At 32.6% G+C, this 17,279-nt stretch overlaps 1 protein-coding gene across 2 annotated transcripts in view; it reads left to right on the top strand.

Moving 5' to 3' along the window:
* The first annotated feature begins 1,601 nt into the window (after positions 1–1,601).
* LOC126726856 (oligopeptide transporter 1-like) overlaps positions 1,602–17,279 on the top strand; it is a 67,719-nt gene continuing 52,041 nt past the window's right edge. Inside the window, exons 1-7 of one of the 2 annotated variants that reach the window (XM_050432261.1) lie at positions 1,602–1,763; positions 2,538–2,977; positions 3,080–3,177; positions 3,287–3,859; positions 4,007–4,265; positions 4,340–4,522; positions 4,648–5,364. In XM_050432261.1, the coding sequence (XP_050288218.1) occupies positions 1,676–1,763; positions 2,538–2,977; positions 3,080–3,177; positions 3,287–3,859; positions 4,007–4,265; positions 4,340–4,522; positions 4,648–5,271 (2,265 nt within the window). In that variant the 5' untranslated portion in view covers positions 1,602–1,675 and the 3' untranslated portion in view covers positions 5,272–5,364. Of the gene's footprint in view, positions 1,764–2,537; positions 2,978–3,079; positions 3,178–3,286; positions 3,860–4,006; positions 4,266–4,339; positions 4,523–4,647; positions 5,365–17,279 lie in introns of those variants that run through there. The other variant, XM_050432262.1, reaches the window with a different exon arrangement.

Genomic DNA, 17,279 nt, shown 5'->3' with positions numbered 1-17,279 from the left:
TAAGAAAAACTCAAATTAAAATTCCAAATTAGAGTTTCAATTTTGCGCCATGTGTCCTAAATTATTTATTCTTAAAGAGTTTTATTTTTTAATTTTAGAATTAAATGTGGGATCACATCATAAATATTCATCCAAGTGAGTTATTATGTACAAAAACCAAAGAGTCTAAAATAAATGAATCGTAAAAAAAAAAAAAAAAAAGCTTCACAATAATTTTATATAAAAAAAATGGACAATTTACATTTTATACCTAATAATATCCTTACAATTTTTTTTTAAATAGTTAACAAAATATAAAAATAATTATCAATAGTATTTAAATTATATATATATATATAGATATAAGAATTATATTATGGATTTTATTGTATATCTTTAAGTGTATTCATGTATATACATAAGGTTACAAGCTAGTTATTATTAAGGTATCTTGTCATTGTTATTATCTTTGTGAGAGAGAGAGAGAGAGAGAGAGAGAGAGAGAGAGAGAGAGAGAGAGAGAGAGAGAGCAAAGGTGGATTATAAATACCCTAAACAAAAATCAGATCCTATGAATCATAGATTTATTAGTTAGTCTAATCTCTTTTATTTTGACTTTAAATGTTGATTTCTTATTCAATTAGAAAAGAGAACATAGTTTTGGCATCATGCCAACCACTAGATATTCCAAGAATCATTTAAGGTATGAGGGAAAATTCTTAGGTTCACGGAGTACAAAGAAATTGTGCTCCCTTCTCTCATATTTATGATAGACTCTATCATGAATTTAATGAGTGAACTCAACTATAAATGTGAGAGGAAAAAGCATTATTCTTTGTACTCCGAGAGTACCTAAAAATTATTCAAGTAAGTATGGATGATCAACCTTGTATGGTAAGAATTTTTTTTTTTTTTTTTTTTTTTTGTATGGTGAGAATTAAGTAACATAAATGAGTGATTAAAATTAGCATAAATTAATCCAAACATATAAAAAAAACTTAAGCCTTTTAAGTTAATGTAACGTGTCAACATGCATGTAGTTTCACGACCCTTAATTTGTTGTTATTGTCTTAACAGGTGGTATCAGATTTGATGGTGGTGTACTACAAGTGGACGAAAATCTTACTAGCAAGTGGTATCAAAATCGATGCGATGTGTGGAAAGCTTATGATCCTGGTCTGTTTGCCATTGGAGTGGGGACGAGGTTTCATAATAGATAGTAACGCACTCTTTATTATGCACTTACTATAAACACAGTGACACATTGCTATATGGGCTGAAATCGTGTTTTCAAAATATAATTTCTGCTAAAATTATAAAATCATGTTTCAAAAGGAAGTTTGTATGGAGTGTACAATAATAAGTGTGTAATTAGAATTTTCGTTCATAGTATGGAGTCCTTTTTAAGGAGAGAAACCAATTTGATTGGAAGTGTTAAATGTACAATAGATTAGGACACTCTCATGGCTGCTAGGAGTTCTAGCTCATGGTAGAGACTAATGAAGCATGAAAATGTTTGAAAGAGAATGAAAATGAAAGCAAGAGAGAATGACAGTGAAACCAAGAAAAACAAAATGTAACGAACACGTATGAAAGGAATAAGCCCTACGTGAATTAATGCTACCACCAGCTCATTTATTTATAACATATAGCTTCATCTTATTTTTTTTTTTTAAAGAAGTGTAGGTAGTGAAGCATGGAGAAATCAGATACAAATGTGCTTCCTTCATCTTTTCAACACAACAATCTTGATCCAGCTGCCCATACTTATTCTGAAAGCTCTGGTAAACATTTTCCTTCTGAGTTTCTTTTTGTCAGAAAAAAGCAACATCATCATATCCCTGGAGAAAATAAAAACAAGATAGTATCTGTTATAGCTCAAAATTATCACATCTTTATGCATGTCTCTTATTTTTAATCAATATGGTCTGATATACAATTGTGTGAATTTGAACAGACAAGATAATTAAAGAGTTCATGAAAATTTATTAAGTACTCCTAGAGCTGACATAGTACTCTAAACCAATTACTTCTAGAGTAATTAAGTTTTCCATATAACTCTTTGTGGTTATTTTGTGTTTTTGTATTAGCTGGCTTATTTTTATTAGAGTGGAATACCATTGTAGTCAAGGAGTACCAAATTATTACACAAAGTTTAGAATATGTTCTTCTATAGTGAGCTTTCTCAAGCTTGAAAATGTCTATTATCTTATTAATGAACCATGTTCCAGAAGTGGAGCATATATTTTAGAAATGCTTGCTTGCAAGTTCTATTGACTGAACAATAGAAAGAACATACTTCGACAACTGATGTTGAACAAACTCCTATATGGGCCAAAAGCAAGTATGATTAGTTTAGATTTGAATTCGTAGTAGACATATTTCAAATATGTTTAGACTAAAAGAAGTTTGGGATATGTACATAGTTCACTAACTCTGTCCTATAATCTTTCCAAAGATTTTGTCTATCTGTCTAGAAATTGTTATACTTTGAAAGTGATTGCAAAGTTTACCTTTCCAAATGAATATGATATTCTTTCTTTTTGGTGGCTTTGCAGAGGAAGTAAATGATTCTCCAATTGAACAAGTTCGACTCACAGTCCCAATTACAGATGATCCAACATTACCGTGCTTGACATTTCGAACATGGTTTTTGGGGATCACATCTTGTGCTGTTCTGGCATTCTTGAATCAATTCTTTGGTTACCGCCAAAATGCACTATATATATCATCGGTTTCAGCCCAAATTGTAGTACTTCCAATAGGAAAGTTTATGGCAGCATATCTACCAAACAAATTTATTCACATTCCAGGAACAAAGTGGTTCTTTTCGTTGAATCCAGGTCCCTTCAACTTGAAGGAGCATGTCCTGATAACCATATTTGCCAATTCAGGTTCAAACTCAGTTTATGCAGTTGGTATTATTACCATTGTCAAGGCATTCTATCATCGAGGGATTCATCCTCTGGCAGCTATTTTGTTAAGTCATACCACCCAGGTGATTTCTGCGTTTGTATTTTACTAAGTGAAATTATATGATTAGAGTCATTAGAATTACTTCATTTTCTATCTTAAGGTATTAATATTATGGATTATTCAGTTGCTAGGATATGGATGGGCAGGACTATATCGAAAGCTTCTTGTTGATTCACCATACATGTGGTGGCCTTCTAACTTGGTTCAAGTCTCTCTATTTAGGTGCCCCTAGTCCCTCACTTTGCTTCTTCTTCTATCTCTATCTCTATAATATATATGCACAATGGAAATATAGTTCATTCTCTCTCAAGTCATATTTTTGAACCTGTAGGGCATTGCATGATGTTGAGACCAGGCCTAAGGGAGGACTAACAAGGCTGCAGTTCTTCATTGTGGTCCTTGTAACAAGCTTCTCATACTATATTGTTCCCAACTATCTGTTTCCATCCATAACTGCTCTGTCTTTTGTTTGCTGGATATGGAAGGACTCAGTCACAGCCCAACAAATTGGTTCTGGTCTTCGTGGGCTTGGTATTGGCTCCTTTGCCCTTGATTGGTCCACTGTAGCTGGTTTCCTAGGATCTCCTTTAGCCACCCCTGGATTTGCTATCATTAACATAATGGCTGGGTTTTTCATAGTTCTCTACATAGTAATTCCTATTGCTTACTGGACTAACTCATATGAAGCAAAGCGATTTCCTATTTACTCATCACACGTGTTCAACTCTGATGGTGGAAAATACAATGTTTCAGTAGTTTTGAATGATACAACCTTCCAATTCAATCAAGATGGATATGATGGGTATAGCAAAATTAATCTCAGCATCTTCTTTGTATATGGTTATGGTCTTAGCTTTGCAGTATTGGCTGCAACAATCTCTCATGTTGCACTGTTCCATGGAAGGTATTTTGAAATTATCCATGAAAAGAACATTTGTGCATAATAATTTGCCAATTTAACTTACATTTTTCCTAGCAACTAACTATTATATATGTTACTCTGTGCTCTCAGAGGTTTGATTTCCATGTATCTTTGCCTTTCTTTGTGCAGGCAAATCTGGCAACAAACAAAGGCAACATACAACGATAAGTTTGGGGATGTGCACACTAGACTCATGAAGAAAAACTATGACCCTGTCCCTCAATGGTGGTTTTACGTACTATTGATCGTTGTTGTTGGACTTGCCATTCTTACTTGTGAAGGCTTTGGAGGACAATTGCAACTCCCTTACTGGGGAGTCCTGCTAGCAATTGTCATGGCTCTATTCTTCACTCTCCCAATTGGCGTAATTACTGCTACCACAAACCAGGTATGGCATTTAGAATATAATTTTCTGTCCTCTTGTTCTTTGTGTTTAATCATTATTGTAAAATCTGCCTGCAGGAACCAGGACTTAATGTCATCACTGAGATGATTATTGGTTACATGTATCCTGGGAGACCTCTTGCAAATGTGGCTTTCAAGACCTATGGCTACATTAGCATGACACAAGCAATAATGTTTCTGTCAGACTTCAAGCTAGGCCATTACATGAAAATTCCTCCAAAATCCATGTTTATTGTTCAGGTGATTTCTTTCATTTACAAAATCTTGTTCTCAATTTACCATCCACTACTAACATTTTGCTAGAACCTTTGGATATTAAATTAAAAAGTAAAAATACTAATATTTATCTATGTTTCCTGCTGTAGTTGGTGGGAACTTTAGTTGCATCCTCAGTCTACTTCGGCACAGCTTGGTGGCTTTTGACCTCAGTAGAACATATATGTGAACCATCTAAACTTCCAGAAGGAAGCCCGTGGACATGCCCTGGAGATGATGTTTTCTACAATGCTTCCATCATATGGGGTGTAGTCAGCCCACTTCGCATGTTTGGCCGGCTAGGCCTGTACTCTAAGATGAACTATTTCTTTCTCATTGGTTTCCTAGCACCATTGCCTGTGTGGGTACTCTCACGCTTGTTTCCCGAAAAAAAGTGGATAAGGCTCATTAACATGCCAATCATCATAGGTGGATCAGGAGGAATGCCACCAGCCAGGGCTGTGAACTACCTATGTTGGGGTGCTGTGGGCATTTTCTTCAACTTTTTTGTGTATAGGAGATATAAAGGCTGGTGGGCAAGGCACAATTACATTCTATCAGCTGGGCTAGATGCTGGAGTTGCTTTCATGGCCATCCTTTGCTATTTCACATTACAAATTAGAGACATCAATGGAATAAGGTGGTGGGGATTGGATTTAGATGATCACTGCCCACTTGCAAGTTGCCCCACTGCCCCTGGCATAGAGGTTGAAGGGTGTCCTGTATTCCATTGACAGTATTATAATATGTAGATTTGTGTAGCCATATGCGCTTGGCTAGAAAGTTCTTGTATAGAAGCTTTGTTATCTAATCTATATATATATATATATATATATATATAAAACCGAAGCTTTTGAAGCTCTTACAAATTTTCACGTCAGCACAGTTTATAAAAAAAAAAAAAAAAAAAAACATAAACCCAAAAAAAAAACTTTTCAAAAACCAAAAAAAAAAAAAAAAACCTAAAAGCAAGACGGCAGGAGCTCTTCTAAAACCCGAACTCGATGGTATCAAAAAGTTGACAATACTTCTAGATTATTTGCAGAAAGGAATTGATGAAAATTGGGCCGCTGCCTTGGAACATAACCCTGAAGCTTTTGCAAGGGTGGTATGTATTATCTATTTATCTTCAACCCGGCTATCACTATTACATACATAAATATATATATATATATATATATATATATATTTGTTTTTGTATTGATTTTAAAGTTTCTTATGCAACTCTTCAGGTTATGTTGTATGTGGACATGGAGGTTAATGGTTTCCCATTAAAGGTAACAACTAGATGGTGAAAAATATCCTAGGAATAATTTATTCAGTTCAGCGTAATATGAAATTACTGAAGGGCTTATAGGGTTTCTTGTGTCACTTTTGTGATCCTATGTAAAACATCTTACACACCGGGACTGCCCTGGTTTAAAAACATATTTCAATGAGATTTGTGCAGGCATATGATATGCAACCAGATTAATATCCCCATCATTTTGAATTATGCATCCCTCTTTATATTTTATTGTTAGTTCCAGCCCCTGCTGATTGAGAACTAATCACATACACAGTCTGCCAACTAATTTTCACCATGTTTCAGGCATTTGTTGACAGTGGAGCCCAATCAACAATAATATCAAAAAGTTGTGTTGAGCGTTGTGGGTATGTACTGTTTTATATCTGATTGCCTGTTGTTTAATTCAGTCGGTGTTAATATCATTTTTCATTTTACTTGCTATTTGACATGGTTTAATAACTTAGAATATCAAAACCGGTAGATATGGGTATTACACTATTTATAAGTATTGGGGAGCAATTAAATATGTGCACCCATACATAATTACCTTTATAGTCTCATGAAACATATGCGGCTTTGAGAAAGTTGATTGTGGATTGCACCAGGGATTGGGAATTGGTAGCCACCTCATGAATGTTAATGTTGATTATAATTTCTCTGTATTGATACTAATGTTGGGTTTCTCCCAATTATGAATATTCATTGGTTAGAAAAGTAAGTGAACATGAGTAAAAATCCAAGGGTTTGCTGGTGATTAGATTAGATGAGCTTTAACATGTGATTTTAATTAAACCGCAAACACATTCCTATACATACTATCAATTCCGTTCCTTTGTCTTGGGATCTTTATTGAAATTTCTTATATGTGTGTAATCCAAGTAATAGGGTGGTATATGTATATGCTAAATTGCTAAATTTCTTCTAAACACACAACAAATATATTGTTGTTGTTTTAAATCTTCTTTTATGGGACGGAGTTTTAATATCATTGAACAATTTCTTATTCTATGACATAGTTGATGTTAAGCTCCTTTGGAAAGTAAAAAAATCAAAATTTGATGATTTTTGATGCATTCATTCATCTTATGCATTTAATTGTAGGAAAAGGAAACCGGGTAGCTGATTATTTCAAGAAACAACAAAGGATCCTTGAAGGTTGTTTGGGTATGCTCTCTTCTAAACACACAACAAATATATGGTTGCTGTTTTAAATCAATATTCTGTTTTTTATAGTTTGATTGAAGGAACATGAGAGAGTTTGAATGTTAATGTTGATTATAATTTCTCTGTGTTGATTCTGATGGTGGGTTTCTCCCAATTATGAATATTCATTGGTTAGAAAAGTAAGTGAACATGAGCAGAAACACATTTGGCATATATCACTAAATCAGTTATATCAGTTTTGCAAATGGAGGCTCTTCATCCATTTAATGTAGTGCACAGTAGCTCAAAAAGCAATTTATAAATTGTGGATCTCAATTTATTTCATTTTAGGTTCTTTACACCCAACTGAAAAGCTATTAATGTTTTTTTGCAGAAAAAATATAGTTTCATGGTTTATGTTTTGACTGTTTTAAGTTCAGACTTAGAATAGTTTAGATTTCTTAGGTTTCTTTTTGGATTTTTAAGTATGGATTGAGGTTGCAAATTCTTTTTAGTTTGATTGCTTTATGGTAATTACCTCTTACTAAAACACTTCTCTCTAATAAAGAATAAGATATTAGGGGTGAGAAGTATAAGAGTGTTTAAATTGATTGGGAGACCATATGCAATTAAGAGCATGATTTATATCAATAGGCTACCTATTTAGATAATCTTAATTTTTTGGCAAGTTTTTTAATTCTTTGTAATTCATGTTGACAATGACACTGATTTTAGGTTTTTGCTCATTTAATTGGATGTCTAATACCATCCTATCTTAGCAGCTTTATTCATGAGAAAGTCAGGAAAATTGTTGGAACTACCTTGCTTGAGATGGTTTTGTAAAAATTATAGGGAAATTAAATCTGAATTTTCAATTTTTAGTGAGTTTAAATCTGAATCAACATAAAATCTGTGTTTTACATCTAAAATCTGCACTTTTTTACAACTAAAATCTACTCTGCACTGCACTGTTTCACAAAAATCTACATTGGACTGTTTCATTAAAATCTGCACTACACTGCACTGTTTCAAACTTTCTACACTGCAATATTTCTCTTCTATTAATGTTTCTTGAACATTGGTTGAAAATTGGATTTTTACTGTTTTGCAGGCAGGGACTTGGCATTTTGTTATCTGAGTTATTTGGTAATACAACTACAAGACGAGGATAGTCAGGGATTTACCAGTCTTTCCTTTATTTTGTACTGTTTATTGCATATTTATTGGTAATATGTTTCTAGAAAGAATTTGAAATTGGAATATGGTCGCATATTCATTTTTTGATAAGCCAATACATGCACTTATATTATATGAATTTACATTGTAACATTGGAAAATTTGAACAGAGGAAATGAACTAAAGCTTACACTTTGGGGTTCAATTGCAAATCAAGTTGAGGAAAGCTTCTTTATTGAAAATCCAGGCCCTTTTATCATAATAGCTACATGCTTGACTGTCAAGACTTTTAAAGTCAAGTCCATTTCTCTTTTCTATTTCTCTTTATAAGTAATTATGCACCCAATTCTTGAAGACAAAAACCATCTTTTGAACTACATTAGAAATGATCCAATTGTTTGAAATACAAAGTATTTTGGCTGAATTATTATGTAAGCATCCAATTAAGTTGTATAACTGGCTGGAAACTCAGATTTAGTTTGTTATTTTCTATTTGATTATTGAATGCCCTATAGATTTTATAATTTTGAATTTGGTTGGAAATTTTTATTATTATTTGTGAATTTGAAAATTTTGGAGTGGGAGCTGGTATGGAGCCCAGAAAGACTTAATTGAAAACAAAAGGCTGAGACTGGGGTGGGGAATGGGAGTTGGAATAATGGAATAGCATGGGCTTCTTTCATATTTTATTGCTGATGATATATGTTTATCTTTTGCTGGTGAAGAGGGATTGAGGGAGAAAATTTAGGTGTTGAGGCTACTAGAGTTTTTCTCAAGCTTGCAAGCTTCTTTGTGAAGATAACTAGGTGGGTTTTGGTTAGGATATCTTTAAATTTTAAGCTCTCTGGCCTTAATGGTAGATTACCAACCTGTTCCAAGCTGAAGAAGGCAAAGGAACGTTTACATAGGCCTAATTCTTCCAAAAAATGGAGAAGAAAGCTTTTGTTTTTCTTTTGTCTTTTAGTTTCTGTTGTTCTGAAATAACTTTTAGATCAATGTGGTGGGCTCCCATTAATTCAACTCATAATTTTTTAGTCCTTAGACCAGGAACTCGAATACAAATCCTGCTTATACAAAAAATTAATTGATATCTTGGACTAATAATAAGGGTTATAATCATGAAAATAATGTCATAAGTTTTTTTTAAAAATTCTATCATAATTATTAATTAAAAAAAAAAGATTTACATCAAAGTTAAAAACCTAAAAGAGGCAGTGTAATTTCTCAGAAAGACTTGAGCATCCAACATTAAAAGCACAATTGGTATCAAGATTAGTTTGTGCAGTTCATTGCAGCCTAATTCACTGGGGAAGCTACCTAAACAGCTTTTAGAGTTTTAAAATCAATGGGTGTCAAATTGCTTCCTACCTTAGGATCCCCTAGAATTGATGTAGTATTAAATAATAATTGATTGAGATCAAAGTATGAATCCCTTTACTGTTTATATATATATGTATGTATGTATGTATGTATGTATGTATGTATGTATATAATGTATTGTGTAATGCTTGAGCTCTAAAGATCTAAGGTATGTTATTATATTACGTGAGAGATTTGCCAAGGCCCACTTGGTTTATTATAATTTTGTATAGATTATAAACCACCAACTTCATGCTTTAACTTCCTTATTATCTAAATCAGATCAAGTACTGTGTTTATAGCTTTTAAATTGTGTCTTTAATACAAATTTGTATTTTGTGTTGCTTTAAATACAAATTTTGTATTTGTAGAACCAATTGAAGACTGATGGACTGATGGTATCCTTGGCCTCTATAAAGGTTTTGGCACTTTTGCTTTTGGATCATTGCCTGGTAGAGTCCTAGCTTTGACATCACTTGAAATATCAAAAGATATGATGTTAAAATATACTGAAGGTTTAGATATAGTTGAATCATCGTTAATTATTTTATTGTCATGTGAATTACATGTGACCGTTAATTTTAATCATCATTCAAAATATGGGGTGCAATTTCCATGTTTAGGTGCAATTGGGATGGTAATGGAAAGTTATTTATATTTTGGAGTGCAAAGTGAAAGTTCCCCTTTGTTTATGATGGATTTCTACCATTAACCCTATTTGTTTGTTTGAATATAAAAATATTGAATGGCCTACTATGTGCCTTTGGATGTGGTAGGTGAACTTATTCTTTCCATTATATACACTCCTTTTGTGTCATTTTTTTAATCTAGAAATATGGGAATGATATTTGGAAGGAGAAAAACGGCTAGAAACACCCATAATGTATATTTTGTTATTACTTGATGGCTGTTACAATTCTAATGTCACATCATTTGGAGGTTCATCTTAATGTTCCAGTGATCTATTTTTTCCTTCATAGTTAAAATGTGAACTAATGTGTTCTTCTCTTTAACATTTCTTCTCACTTTAGGAGCTTCAGCTACAAAGATGATATGGACAAAAATCCATCTCATATATTTAGTTTAATTGTTTGAGTAAGTAGTTTTGCACTCAAAAAAAAAAAAAAAAAAAAAAAAAAAACCGTGATGGCTGGAATGAATAATGCAAATTAATGTTTCTACTATAGTTGATGCTCATCTTTTGGGACAGCAATGATATTTCATGTCCTTTTATTATGGATATAATTTTTATTTATTTTTAATTTTAAAAATTGGTAGCATTCCCGTGCATCGCACGGGTTAGCGACTAGTAAAATAGATTATAGAACCATAAATGGAGCTAAAGGTTAATTTTTTACTGTCATGTAATCATCTTTACATTTCAGACCACAACTCTTCATATAGGCTTGACAATGTTAAAGACTGTGTCAGCTTCAGGGTCAACCAGTAAAATTCAAATAATACCAAAAAAAAAAAAAAAAAAAAATGTTAGAGACACATTAACATACTAAGAGAATATAACAAACAATAGCATCCGAATGAATTAGACATGCAATTAAAAAAAGGTAGGGTTACAAACAAGAATGGTTTTTAAATTCAACAACATTCAGGAAACGATTCCCTAAAGTAATCTAAATATCTTTAAGAACAGAATATGCCTTACCTGACTCATAATTTAGCTTGAATTTGAACCTTTCTTAACCTTGGCTAGATCTTAATCCATTGAAATAGATATTTATTCGACTATCTAACAGTGAATAAGATAGAAAATATCACTTCAAAACAAGGGACAATTAAAAAGACAAGGAAAGAACCAAAATAATCAATTATTGTGGAGTCTGCAACATTGTGGCCTTGTGGGACAATGCTGCAGCCTCTTGAGAATGTGATAGAATCATAAACGAAGCACGTCTATTCAGTAATTATTAAATAAATAAATAAATATATTTATATTTTCTATGGATTGTTAAGCATAGTATTTTTCATATAATGTTAAATATATATCAAGTTAAGAGTAATAGTGGGTAATAAAGTGAATTCATTACCATTAAAGAATGTTTAGAAATTAGAATATATATCAAGAATAATAATATTTATTAATTTTTTTAATTGTACTGTTACTATTAGAGCACGAATGATCTCTTTGTTTTGTGAAAGAGTATCCATTCCTCTTGTTCTTGTATCTTGCAAATTGTGTTTTTTTTTTTAAGAACACTGTGACACGTATTTAGAAGTGTCTTAGGCGTGTCCCATGTCTGACATGAGTAAGATACAGTTACGACACTCCAAATGAAGTACCCATGCTTTATAGCTCCACCACTATCACTACTGTTGGTGGTGTTAAAGAGAGGATGATTGAGAAGATCAGGACAAAGATCACAAGCTTGTATAGAAGGGCTTCTTCATATTCTTAGTCTGTGTCTAATTGGCTCATATGTTCAGTACTCTACTCATACATAATTTTTAAAAAGATCAAAAGCTATATGTATGGACCTCGTATTTGAAATATGACATTGTACAAGGCTAATGTTAATTCAAGAAAGCAAGCCGGCCGGTGTCCAATATATAGTACCAATGGTGGCTTAATGCATTAAGGGGCCTAAGGCGAAAATTGATTATCTTATTTTAGATGCAAAATTTGTACTAATTAATATGAATTACGTAGAAGTTTTTCTTTTTTTAGAAATTTTATAGATAGAAAAAGTTTGACAAAATTTTTCATACTTGTTGTGGTAGATTGATAGTGGTAAGTAAAAAAGCAGTGTTAGTAGTAGACTTAGATAAAACTAGTAAAAGTTTGCAAACTCAACTCTTATTATTATTCTTTTTTTTTTAGAAGTGCAACATTCACAATATTTTTTACAACAAATCCTAGGTTTTAAGTTATTTTTTGTTTTCTATTTGAAAATATCACTATAATTATTTTTTTTTGTTATCAATAACAACCTACTACTTAACATTAGTTGTAAAAGTGTTGTGAAAAATATTGTGGATGTTGCATTTTTCTCTCTTTTATTTGTTTTTTATCTAGTAAAAAAATATTATTTTATTTATTGACTATAAATAACCCTATTGGTTCAAATTTAGGGGCCTTTTTTTTACTTAGGGCCTTAGGCGACCGTATTTTTTGCTCTATTATTCAGCCGGCACTGTATAGTACTCTACTCTTAGGACTATTGCTATCTATGACTTTCATATATACTTTGAGTCCGTTTGGATACAACGTATTTTTGCTGAAACTGAGAACTGAAAACACTGTAGCAAAATAATTTTTTAATGTGTGAAAAATTACTGTTCACTCTGTTTTTTACTGTTCATAAGCCTAAAATTATCGTTCACGGACAATGAACAGTGACAGAGGCGCGTTCAGGGGGGAAAAAAAAAAAAGCTGAAACGCGCAGCTTGAGCAGAAGCTGAAACGCTGTATCCAAACCATTCCTTTGTTTAAAAAAAAAAAAAAAAATTAAATTCAAGAACGCTCAATCCAAACCTGTTTCTTTCTCACCCACTTTCTTTTTCTTTTTTTTTTTTTTTTTTTTTTTTTTTTTTTTTTTTTAAGTAAAATCCATTACAAGAAACAATACATTAACACTCCCAAGTCCCACCAAGGATTCCGAGAGCCAAAAATGAAATCCACAACATACAAAAGATTTTGAGTGAAAAGGAAGTGGAACGGAGAGGTATAGTGTACAATGTACGTTCTGACAAGCTAAGACGAAATAATATTTAATGTGGATGTGTGTCCAGCAGCCTAGCAAATCATAATTAACAAGGGTTATAGTTAATAAACTATTTTAGATACTTTCTTTAAATCATTTTTATGAAAAATATTAAAAATCATCAAAAAAATTAATTAATTTTTTCTTCTCTCATAAAAAAACTTTAAAAAAATTTCCTAAACCAATACCATTAGAACGTTGGTTAATTTTTCCTAATTAACAGATAGAATATGGCTATGCATAGCCAGGCAAAACACATTAACAGCATGGCTAGTGCGCAAATAGGTTACAATTAAAGCAGCCCTGCCTATTTCAAGGTTATTTAGTTATTGAATCCATGCTTAATCAGCTAGGCTTAAACTTATTCCTTTCTACAAAATATAAATAGATGGTTTAAGAGTAACTAATAGGGACTAAGATGGAAATATATTGGCTGAAAGTGGTAGATGTATCAGATCTTTGAATGGTCGGATGAATTAATCATAAGTAGCACCGTTTAACATAGGAGAAAGGGAAGTGAAATAATTTTTTTCTTCTCTTTTTCTCAGCCAAATTGCATCGACAATTATCCTCATAAAAAAGTATTGATGCAAGGAAGAAAACTATCACTACCACAAATAATTATAGAATACTCTCAGAATACCATAAATGTATATTCTCTCTTTTCACATAATAGAGAAATTATTAATTAAATTCATAATAAGATCCACAATTCATATGAGAGAGAAAATCACATATTTATAGTACTCTCTGAGTATTCAATAATTTCCCACTACCGCACCAAAAATCTCATTCCAAACAAAATAAAGATGAAAAATAATGAGTGCAAAATAAGCAAAATACAAGAGCATAAGCACAAACAAGCTTAGTGGGCTTGGGTTGGGGCGTCAACATAGGGGTATTTTGGAAATTCCCAGGGTGCACCAGCACTGACATGTACCAAGGCCATAAGCAATTAAACAAACAACCAAATAAGTCCAATAGACAAGAAGAAAAAACAGTAGTGCAAAGTCCATGTCAAACCATAAAACCATGCCATAGAGAATAGTTAGAAACCTCAATAGAATTGAACTTAACAAAACCCCCATACAATCAACAACAATTCTCCCCAGAATTTACTTTTAGAACTTAAACAAAGAGTTAGTATTGTGTGGGTTCCAGTTAGTTCAACTGGTAAAGTCTTTGATGGTTGTATAAGAGATTTGTGGTTCAATCCTTGCCTACACCAAAAACTGATTGGTGTCTAAGTGTCTTGGTTTAATGATAAAGAGCTATTATTAGGAATGAGCGCCATAGATTAAAACTCTCTTAAAAAAAAGAGTTGGTATTGTATCATAAAATTAATTACTATATGGCATAAACTAAAAAGTAAGTGACGTTTACGAAAACCATATTATAGTTACTATTGCCAAACTTGGAAGCAGCTCCACTTAATTTCATTGCATGTATGATTAGAGGTGCCACAACTACGTACATGACCAACCCCTCCACAACCTCTGCTTCCACCATGGCCATTGCCTCTGTGTCCACCGCAGCCACCACTACCTCTGGCCGCTACTTCATTCACCATGATCATAATGACCAATATAACAAGTAGTAGTAATTTAGCCATGCATCGTTGTTGACAAGAGCTTCATTATTTCACAACAAAAATAATGAAGAAGAAACCGGCCAAAACAAATGTGTGATTGTTTCTTTATATGTGCGTGTGTGCGTGCGCGCGCGTGCCATGACATTCACCTCTTACTATTAAAGGGTGTAGGTTCTTCAACTCCTAGACCTAGTTGGAGACACAAACCGACTTGAAAAAAAAAAAAAAAAAAAACTCAAACTTTTTACTAAACCCAGTTAAATACAAAATAATTTGAAATAAGGTATTCATTAAAAATAAACTTGTTTGCTTTTCATTTAGTTATTTTAGTTATTTATTTATTTATTTTGGTAAAGGAGGATATATGCATTAAAACTAAATCAGTCTATTACAAAAGGCCCCTTCAATGTCCAGGGTGCAAAGCCGATCCACCATAGGCGGTGGATGGGCAAACAAAATGAAAGGGACATCACTATTACTACCAATATGGGCTAAGGCATTCTCGCATTGATTTGCTTCCCTGTACACGTGTTCAACTCACAGATTTGGGAACTTCCTCAAAAGGAGCCTGCAATCAGTAAGCAAGGGTTCAAGAGGAGCCTGCAATTAGTTATTTTAGTTGATCTAGTTTCTATTTGTCTTTTACTCAATAATATATGGACAATTGTTTTCACAAAAAATTTCATAATTAGAATTAAATACAAATTAATTTAAAATAGTAACAAACTTGTTTACTTTTCATTTAGTTATATTAGTTGAACTAATTTTTATTTGTCTTTCAACTCAATAATGCTATGGACACAATTCTTTTTGCATAAAATTTCACAATTATTAAAGAAGTTGAGTGTGAATGGTAGACATAGCTAAAACTCATGAACCTATCACTTTTTCTCCCTCACTCACAATTGACCATATCAATAATTAAGAAACTTGTTATAAAAAAAACAAAATTGTGTTTGTAGTATTATTGTTTTTTAATATACCCCTTTTGATTTCTATAAGGTAATCATTACTACAAATTACAAGCATGTATAATAAATATAATTACATTCAATAGAATCAAGCATTAAATAATAATAAAAAGCATTAAATCATGAGGGATGTAACTATAATATTCAATCAGTGGTTGAGTAATTGTAGGACCACTCATCTTCAAAGTGGTTTTATCCCTATTTATCTTCAAATACTTCTACAAGAATAAAAAAAGAAAAAGAAAAAAAAGAGGAAATTATACTTTAGTACCCTAAACTGTACCTTTAATTACACTTTGCACTATAAACGTTTCGTCTACACGTTTTGCACCCTAAACTACTTATTAAATCCATGCTTAACTATGGCTTAAACTTATTCCTTTTTGAAAAATATCAATAACCACCACGCACCCTTGGTGCGGTGGTCACTCCATAAATATAAATGCTTGTGGGGTATGGGTGGAAAGGGTTGGGATTCAAGTCTCCAAGAGAGAGTTTCATACATATATACACTTAGACTATACTAGAGTAGAAATTCTATCTTGTATATAATATATATATATACATACATATATATGGGATAATTACACTTTACCCACCTATGGTTTGCCTACCCGTGGTTTCATTTTTGACACTTTACCTACCTGTGATTCCCTCCGTTACTCCTCCGTAACCCACCTCTAGTGGAGACGTTACTCTAACACATAAACTCATCAAAAATAGAACCTAAAACAGATCAAACACTCCTCACTCCCAAAACACACTCTCATCCAACGTGCTCACCAAACAAAGATCATAATGCAATGTGCTTGAGATAATGGACCGAGAAACTCCTGGGTTTTGATCGTGCAAGCAAATCGAGGAAGAAGGAGACACAGTGTTCAGCAGTTGAGCTGTTGCAAATAGTATTTTTGATTTTTGGTGCTTGGTACATTCGTCTTCTCTTGATTAGGTGAGTTCCTGACTTTGTCAGCTTCAAGTTTTGGTTTTCTTTTACTGTCATATGCTCTGTTCATCTAATTTTAGGTAGATCCTTTTAATTTTTGAAACCTAGGGTTTTAAAATTCTTTTTCGAAATTGGGTTTTTGCTTGCTATGTCTTCATCAATGTGGGGCTATTGGACCATAGGATTAGGCTTCCTTCATCAATGTGGGGCTCCATTGATTATTGCTTTTCATGATTTTGCAATAGTATTGATTATTGCTTTTTTGCTTTCCCTTTCCATGGGTTTGTCTCCCAAAAACAGAACAAAAGCTTTTAATAATATTGTCTGTTTCTGTGTTGTGCTTTGTGTGGACCACAAGACCACATGATACATACCCAATTGCTGGTATATAGTTAATTACATTCATCAAGCCCATCTCATTTGCTGGTATATAGTTAGGGAAATTGAAAGATAAATTTGACTGCCTAATAAAGCAATAATCTATAATAGATTATATTTTTGCACATGCAAGCCCATCTCATACTTTATTCTATTGTATTTTATATGCAG

Source organism: Quercus robur, chromosome 5 (assembly GCF_932294415.1).
Source record: "Quercus robur chromosome 5, dhQueRobu3.1, whole genome shotgun sequence".
In the NCBI taxonomy this organism is placed as follows: Eukaryota; Viridiplantae; Streptophyta; class Magnoliopsida; order Fagales; family Fagaceae; genus Quercus; species Quercus robur.
The sequence above is the reverse complement of the archived record's forward strand: the minus strand, read 5'-3'. Positions and strand labels throughout refer to the sequence as shown.